Consider the following 9,001-nt stretch of genomic DNA (forward strand, 5'->3'; position numbering starts at 1 on the left):
ACTGTTGGTAGTTGGACTGACTGTCGCTCCCACAAATTTGGAGCTTAAGAATTGATAAGTTTTTAATTTCGGTTAATGAACCCCAAAAAACTCGATTGTTAGAGAAATGCAAGGCATTGGTAATTGGATATTTGTTGTTTTTACCCAGTTCTCCGTTATTTGGGATGACATTTTTTTCTTTTATTTTTTTAGCACTTCGCGGGGGGCGAAATATTAGCCAATCACATTGAATCATTGAGAAAGGCGCATTCGGAGAAAAATGGAGCCGATTGTTCTTGTATGTTTTTCTAACGTGTTTTCGGCTTTTTTAATTGTTTTTAGAGTTTAATTACATCGAATTAAGAGTTTTAGATTTTCAAAAGTTAAGAAGTATGTCTTCAAGACGACCAACGCGTGGTAGAAATGAAAAAGCGCACGCCACAAAACCGTACGATCGTCCGAAGGTATATTGAGTTTTTTTGTTAACCCTCGGCTTACCCTTGTAAGGTTTTCTTTTGGACTTTGCTCCATTTTCCCTTTCCTTGTACTAACGTGCAATAACCAAGGCTTAAGGTTTAATAACCCTGTTTAATGTAAAAAGTTATAATTTAATTTTATAAAATATATTTTACAATGTTTGTTTATATTTAAAAGTATAGCAGTTTTATAAACTATTGCCCTAATTGTGTTTCTGTATGTTCTGTGGAAAATGATGTAAAAGTTGTTAAAGATATACCAGCTCCCTGCCATTGACTGCATAAGGTATATGGAAAGATAAGATGACCTGATACTACAATATATACCATTTTTACTGGTTTAATCACTTACAAAACGTAATACATGCCTGCTTAAGCCTTTACATATGTAAATGATTATTTATAAATGAATAGACAATGTAGATGTCAACTAGTGTGGGTTTTTCTTGGCAATGTATTCCCATTTCTTTACAAAGTTTTTTTTTGTGGCCCTTTTCTAAATATCCTTTATGTAAAATGACAGAAATCTTTAATACATATTGAAAATATGTCATGAATCATATTTTTCTTTTATAGGATAAAGGTTTAGTTCAGAAAGTGAAAAATTTGATTCCAAATTGGCTTGGGTTACCCAACTGGCTTGTTGGTAGTGATGAAAAAACTGTGAATATTGTGAGAAACAATGACACTAGTGATGATGAAGATGAGTTAGACACTCAATTAGATGTTGATGGTGAATCTGTGCTCAGGGAAACCTATTTAGATACTGCAGGACCATCGGGATATAATACCCACTTATTGGGTAATAGTGAGACAGTTAACAGGCAATGTGCTTTAATCAAAGAAGATGTTCCATTGAGTCCTAGTTTTGCTAGAGGGCCAATACATAGACCTCCAACACCTAGAAATCCTTCCGGATCAAATCCACCCGTTGTTAATGGTAATATATATATATATATATATATACTAAGATATTTATAGTATACTTATGAGTATTTTGAACTTGTTGATCTTATTGTTTTCATGTGTAACTTAAATTTTATTCCTAATTCAGGTTTCAGGTTTAATAAAATAAAATTTTCAGGAGATGACCAGTCTGACAACAGTGAGACTTCAGCATCCACAAGTGGGTGCTCCTCATTGGCTCCCTCTCATCAAGAGAAACGAAGAGCTTGCCTTACGGGCTTACCCATATCAGAGGCAGCGCTTGATCATATTAGAATGGAACTTAATCGGAAGAAAGGACTAATGCCTGATATCCGGAATGAGGATGAATCTACAGCCGCTTCTTCAAAAGCGTTACAGCGAGAAAAAAGAGATGTAGCTGTATCTGTGGAGTTCTCAGAAAATGAAGATAATGATACTCAGTCTACCAAAAATTCATTATGGTCAGAAGATGAACACATAAATAACTCCATGGCAAGCAGGACTAGTGTGAAAAGAGTAATTAACTCAAGACCTCAGCCAATAGGCTCTAGCAAGAGACCGTGTTTTAATACCTCTGCTTTTGGAGCTCCAATTTCAGTATGGGCTAGAAAAAAATATTTTTGTACAACCACTAATTTTTTTGTATTGTTAGGCCAACACAAGGCAAGCCCTGTTTGATGGAAGTTTAGGCTTGTCACCATTTTATGATGGGCGAACTACTTTTGGTGGGGCTTCAGCATACAGAAAAGCCAGGGTGAACTCTCAATTTCCTTATAAAGTATGTTTTTTTTGTAGTAATCAATAGATTTATTAGGTATATAAGAAACTTTTTTCCATTTTTAGACTGAAGGAGCTAGAGTCAATGTTAAAGAAAGAACAAATAGAGAGTGCATGAGTTCTACTGCAAAGCGCATTCTAAACACATTGGAACGAATGTCCACTCCTCTTCAGGTATGCAGTTAAATTGGATTACAAAATTTTATTATTTGTAAAATATTTTTTTATTATTCAATTTTGTAGGATGCGAAAAAGATTCCAACTGAGAGTCACTCAACCGAGTTTGCCTTATCCTTTACTGTAACTTAAACATTTTGAGTGAGATTTTCTTTGGTTATTTTAAATGTGATTTTATCATTTTCTTTAGCCCGCAAGCTATCGGCGAAGACAATTAAGGCCTGAACATAAAATTTCTCAGGTAGGTTTATTGAAAGATAAAATACTGTTGGAGATTTATCTAAGTGTGAAACATAGCAAGAGTGACTGAAAGGAAACCACCCCACCAACCAAAATACTTTCATATGTATTTTTGGTTGGTGGGGTTATTGTTTAACATTTCTTAATATTATCAAGTGGATATAGAAATAAACGACGATTCATTTCTTCGTTTTATCTAGCAGAGTACTGCAGCGAGTAAAACTCTTCCTACTTCAAGTTTGGCTACACCAATGCCTATGCATCGTGGACTAAATCTCCAACCACTAGTTCAAATTGACAAAAGGAAAAGTGATTCTAATTTTGAGAAAGACAATTTTTCCGAATCATCTTATGCCAGTAGTAACAAAGCTGGTGGAAAAATTCGAGCCATTACGAGTCATCCGAAACATTTTTCGAGCAAACCTAATATTGAGGATGAAGTACGAATTATTAGGGGTGTGCAGTTGAGTACTCGACTCGAGACTATAATGAAAATTTTGGGACTCAAAAACTATTTTGAATCCTGAAAAATCTGGCCTTTGGATTGGACTCGAGCCTAGGCTAAGCTTTTTCTCGAGTCTATGTTTACCTTGACTTTAGCAGAGGTAATATAAACCTCGTACCCTAGATTCGAAATAACTGACTAGCGCGTAGGTGATAGTGCTTACCCACTTCCTGCCGGAACTCCGAAAAAAATTAGCTCCATAGTTACCATGGTAACCAACTAAAGATACTATGACGGCCAACTTTGACGACGTGCTGTTCACGCAAAAGCATGTCGTCGAAGTTGGCCGTTATAGGAATATGACAGCTACTGATGGAGGGTAAAATCTTCATTACTAAACCGTCAATCTAAAATCTATCAGAATTCGAATCTAGGGCATGGGGTTTTATATTACCTTTGACTTCAGTAACCCGGAAATGGAAATACAGAGTGCGCCCACTATTGAGGGCTAGAATGTGGGCCTGTTCGGTGTTTCGCACCCTAAGCTGATAAAACAAAACTAAAACTTAAAATCCAAGCTAATGGGGACAGTTCGGGTTGTAAGCTTTAACCTGTTGGGCTTGAGCAGGTTTACTCTAAAGATAACGTTAAGATTACTGAAACTTAGCTAAAAGTTATTTAAAGCTAAATACTCGAGACTTTACTCAATACCCTAAAAACTGGACTCGCACAGCCCTTTGAATTACCCTTTCTGTTATTGGAATATTTCATAATGGAAGCTGGTAACAATAGAAAATTGATATACAACAAAATGGTAATGAAGTATGGATTAAGGGAACCATACTAGAGGAAATTGGCTAATAGTTTAACTGTATTAAATTATTTTAGCTATAGCACCAGCATTTATTATGAAATTTCCTGTTTTTAGTAAAATATTAATTAAAAGTATTTGCAAATAGATTATAGAAGAGCCTGACCTACCTCAAATTTCCTTGCCGATTACGTCTTTGCCGACATTCAACTTCAAATTACCACAAATCATGACAAGCACTCCTGTGTTAGAACGGGCTCCGACTTCTAAGATAATTCCCAATCCCCTTACATCTCAACAACCCACTACAAAGTCAAGTGTCACTGTAACGGAGCCGAGTGGAGGTTTTACATTTTCAGCACCTATCCAGCCAAAAACTCTGCCGCAAATTTTATCTTGGCAACCAAAAAGCCCAGTTTTCACCCAGAAGTTCAGTTTCAGTAGTCCAGCGCCTTTGAACAGTGGTTCTACCACAGAAACCGAAGGATCAGAGAAGGATAATATAACCACTTTGAATTGTAAGAATGTTTTGTTATTTTTCGATTTTCTATATATTTTTGGGTTTTTATTATATATTTGTTTACATAGCTTCTAAAGATTTTTTGGGCTTTGGAGATAAATTTAAACCAGTAATTGGGAGTTGGGAGTGTACCATTTGTATGCTAATGAACAAGGCTAATGACGACAAATGCGTTGCTTGTGAAAGTCTAAGAGTTTCAGTGGCTCCATCTTCAACTGTGACTAGTAGTGTAGCTATAACAGGCTCATTTAAAGGTGATTGATTATTTAACAATAAGAGGGAATTTTAAATTTTCCCTTCAATCATTTGTTATTTTTAGGCTTTGGTGAAAAATTTAAACCGGAACCAGGAACTTGGGAATGTCCAAGTTGTATGATTAAAAACAAACAGGATGATGCAAGATGCATTGCCTGCGAAACTTTAAAACCTGGATCTTCAAAACCACAATCTCTTAAAATTCAAGGCTTTGCCGGTTTAGTGCCACCAGCACCATCGGGCTCTTGGGAGTGTGATACTTGTTTAGTACGCAATCGCGATTCCTCACTGACCAAATGCCAAGCTTGCGAAACTCCACGAGTCAGCTCTGTTACTGCAACCTCTAGCACAGGTAAGCTAGCTTGCAAATACGAAGTTTCCATTTTCATTATTTCACCCTATTCCTTTAAATTCTTAAAGCCTTCAATAACGCAAATACCTTCAAATTTGGCAAATCAACAAATGTAACCGACAGTGCAGCGTCATCTACTTTTAAGTTTGGTCTTCCTCTATCCATTAGTTCAAGCGCTTCAGCAACTGCTGCATCCTTAACTACTGGTTTTGTATTTGGTACAACTGCCAACACTTCAACCACACCATCTGTGGGTGGTTTTAAGTTTGGCCTTCCTAGCCAATCCGCTAATCCTACTTCATCTTCAACCTTGGATAGTGCGGAAAAACCCTCGGGATTTGTTTTTGATCCTGTAGTTAAAGATTCTCCAGCTACAAGTTCAACTTTAGGTTTTATATTTGGAGACAAAATGAAAGCTACATTATCGGATACACCAAAAACAATTGAGTTGGCTGGGTGTGGTGAGCCTGATAAAACTGTGTCTTCTACGAATGAAATAAACACAACTGTTAATGCAGAAATAAAAACAGATGATAGTGCTGCAAAGACTGATAACGCGGTAATTGGAAACTCCCAGACTATTTCAGTTGTTGAAAGTACATCTGTACACAATACTACCCCGTCAACTACAAACGCAAGTGGAAGTAAATTTTCATTTGGTTTTAACCAAGATGCAGTTAAAACCACGGAAATGGGAGCAGGAGCTAGTTTATTTGAAACGTTGAGTGCTCCTAAAAATCATGCGCTAGATAGTAACAGTCCTTCTGCATTTACTTTTGGTTCAAATTTAGCTGCGAGTGAAAATAAGTCAGTCAAATTGAATGTATTTGACAATAAAATATCGGCAACAACTGCCACTGTAACCAGTACTAGCACACTTCCAACAACCGGAATCCAGTTTTCATTTGGCTCTTCGGCGCAAATTGATAATGGTATTCTTTTTTAAGCATTTCATAAATTAATTATTTATATTTTTGCTAATAATTTAAGGAAACTCGGTCACTCCTTCAAGTTTATTCAACTTCAAAAGTGATATTCAACCCAACTTAGCCAAAAGTGAACCATCTAAAACTTCTACCACACCTGCTTCAAGTCTCTTTTCATTTGGTACAACTTCTGCCATTTCTATAACTCAATCGAAAAGTTCAGCTCCAACCCCATCTCTTGGAGGTGGATTTGTATTCGGCAGTGGTTTAAACAAGCCTCCAGCTGGTGCTTCATCTACTGGTTTTAATTTCTCCGTTAATAATAGTAATTGCCTACTTTGTACTAGAGATCGTTACTTGAATTGTTGCTGATTAATTTTAATTTGTAGCTAACACACTAGCACCAACGATTCCAGCATTTGGCAGTTCAATGCAACAAGTGCCATCTGTTTCATTATCGACTCCGAATTTTAGTTTCGGCACCCCAGCTTCCGAGCCAAAACCAACACTGTCTGTTGCTTCAGTTACTTCGAGTCACACACCTAGCTCTGTATTTAAGTTTGGAGCTAGTTCGGGAACTGAAACATCTACTATTGGTAGTCAGCCTCAACCGGCAGCCTCTCTATTTACATTTGGATCCAACGCAGCACCAGGTTTGGGCTCAACTCCCAGGTTCTCTGCCAATCCAACTTTTCAATTTGGAAATCAGGCTCCTGATAGCAATGTGTTTAGATTTGGAGCTAGTCAGGTAATTGTAAACTTTAATTGACTAATAAGCGTTGTTACAACAGTCAACAATTTATTTTTATCTAGTCTAAAACAAGTGGACTTCAAGCGAGTTCAGTCACGCCCTCCATGAGTTTTGGAAATATCGGAATGGGAGCACCAGCTGCGCCTCAAGCTCCTGCGTTTGGCCAAGCTGTAGAAGCTGGGTTCAATTTTCAAGCCGGTTCATCAACGGGTTTCAATTTTGGAAATCCTTCTTCAACTCTACCTAATTTGACTCCTCAGTTGCAATTTCAGTAATTATTTCAATTTCAGTATTTTTAAAAATCTAAAATTTAACTAATTTCTGTGTTTCAGAGCAACTGATAAGTCATTCAATGGGACTGCTGCCACTGGTAATCGAAAAATACGTAAGGCAGTACGCCGAGTAAATAAACCCACAAAATGAAACGTAGTTTTAAATTTAAAAAAGTAGGCAAATTTTGATCTTTTTACAAAGATGTGATGCTTCGTGTAATTGTTAAGAATTCTTTGTCCCTTGTTTTTAATGAAAATAAAACTGTACATTTATAAAACTGAAATAACAGTAATGAGAGAATAGGGGGAAGGGTTGTAAAATCCATTACGAAAATTTGTGTTAGTTTTACATATATACGTATAACTAGGAATATTGTTTAAAAATTGGCTGAAAGTTAAGTGTGTCTGTTTGAGTGAATGTGTCACGGTCATTCTGTACATTGCAGCAAGATTGTACAACATTTCGGATTTTATAAAAAAAAAAATTGTTCCTCATCATTTGAAATTAAAACATGAATTTTGGCCATTTTAAAGTTTATGTTGAATGAACTTACGCTCTTATTGGGTCAAGAGAGATATTGGTGGGGTTAGTCGGTAACCTTGCTAAATCCCTAATTGAAAATAAATTTGGGGCATTTTCTGTAAGAATTTAAGAGGCTCCCATTTTCAATAATGATTTATATAACCAAGGGAGCCTGTATAAAAAAATGCAGACTTTCAAATGGAAAACGTTCGCTTCTTCTAAAACAGCTAAAATCATTGTTGTAAAACCATTTTAACACTACAATGTGATGCCAGTGGGAGGGTGGGGGTTGACTAAATGTTTGTAAACACCATAATCAAAGGGGTACGACTAAAACGAGGAAAATGTAGAAATGCTACCACATAGTAGCATGAGGGCTTGGTCACACTGCGCCCAGCAAGTAAACCGCGGAAAATAACCAACGAGGAGTTTCTGCCGTGCGATAAACAAACGACGGAAAAATTAAATTACGGGAATTTTTGTTTAATTAAGGGTGTTTATGAAAATTTTACGTTCTCGTAAATACGATAATTTAAATATAAAATCAAATTTTTAATTATAACATTTGGTTGCTAAATCGAGGAATCAAGTAAATCGAGGAATTTTTGCAAGCGACTAAAACGAGGATTTTTTAAATCGTAAACAATCGCCGTCACGACGTGCGATAGATGCCGCTAGTCATCCGGCGGCTGAATATTTCATTCAAAGTGTTTTCCTTCAAATGTACAAACCACGGAAAAATTAAATTACGATAATATTCCAGTAATTAAGGGTGTTTAAGAAGCAGCTAAATAATAATTGTACGTTCTCGTACCTACAATAATTCAAGTATACAATCAGAAATTTGTAATTATAACATTTGGTTGCTAAATCGAGGAATCAAGTAAATTGAGGAATTTTTGCAAGCGACTAAAACGAGGATTTTTTAAATCGTATACAATCGCCGTTACGTCGTGCAATAGATGCCGCTAGTCATCGGGTGCTGAATATTTAATAGTTGATTTTATAAAATAAAAAGTGGTCTTGCTAAACTTGTTAAAATGTGGCTCTTACGTCACAAGACCCAGCTTTATTAGTGTATTCCTCGCACGAGCGATTTGCATGCGCTCTAGAAAAAGCTATATTCCTCGCGACTGTAGCGCGCGCTCGTAGGCTTGTCAAAGTAAGAGACTGTGACGTAAGAGCAACATTTCAACAAGAAAGCCACGTTAGTTTATAAAAAGAACTATTCTAAGCGTTTTCCATCAAATGTACAAACCACGGAAAAATTAAATTACGATATTATTCCAGTAATTAAGGGTGTTTATGAAGCAGCTAAATGCTAATTTTACGATACTTTAAATATAAAATCAGAAATTTGTAATTATAAAATTTGGTTGCTAAATCACTGCAAATATTAAAACGAGGAAAAATGAAATTATTCGAATTTGAGAGTAATTAAAGCTATTTATTAACCATTTAAATGTTAATTCGAGTTTCTCACACTTACGATGCATTAATATAAATCAGAAATACTTTGCTACAACCAATTTCTTTGAAAACCCGGAAAATCTAAAATGTGGAATTTTTG

General features: G+C 36.0%; 1 protein-coding gene across 3 annotated transcripts; it reads left to right on the plus strand.

Annotated features, from left to right (window-relative positions):
* Window positions 1-242: 242 nt before the first annotated feature.
* Window positions 243-7,197, plus strand: Nup153 (nucleoporin 153). Of its 3 annotated transcripts, none has more exons than XM_090173088.1 (16): window positions 243-443; window positions 1,032-1,395; window positions 1,510-1,979; window positions 2,035-2,160; window positions 2,226-2,333; window positions 2,403-2,459; window positions 2,527-2,577; window positions 2,777-3,016; window positions 3,981-4,350; window positions 4,421-4,606; window positions 4,672-4,959; window positions 5,028-5,891; window positions 5,950-6,210; window positions 6,275-6,633; window positions 6,699-6,907; window positions 6,969-7,197. In XM_090173088.1, exons 1-16 carry the CDS (start codon window positions 372-374, stop codon window positions 7,057-7,059), a joined length of 4,116 nt encoding a protein of 1,371 aa, XP_090029214.1. In that variant the 5' UTR covers window positions 243-371; the 3' UTR covers window positions 7,060-7,197. The 3 variants fall into 3 exon arrangements, with proteins under 3 accessions (XP_090029214.1, XP_090029215.1, XP_090029216.1); XM_090173089.1 differs by having other exon boundaries at window positions 2,780-3,016; XM_090173090.1 differs by having other exon boundaries at window positions 1,540-1,979.
* The last annotated feature ends 1,804 nt before the right edge of the window (window positions 7,198-9,001 follow it).

Source organism: Leiobunum rupestre, chromosome 4, assembly GCF_980474605.1.
Source record: "Leiobunum rupestre chromosome 4, qqLeiRupe1.1.hap1, whole genome shotgun sequence".
In the NCBI taxonomy this organism is placed as follows: domain Eukaryota; kingdom Metazoa; phylum Arthropoda; class Arachnida; order Opiliones; family Sclerosomatidae; genus Leiobunum; species Leiobunum rupestre.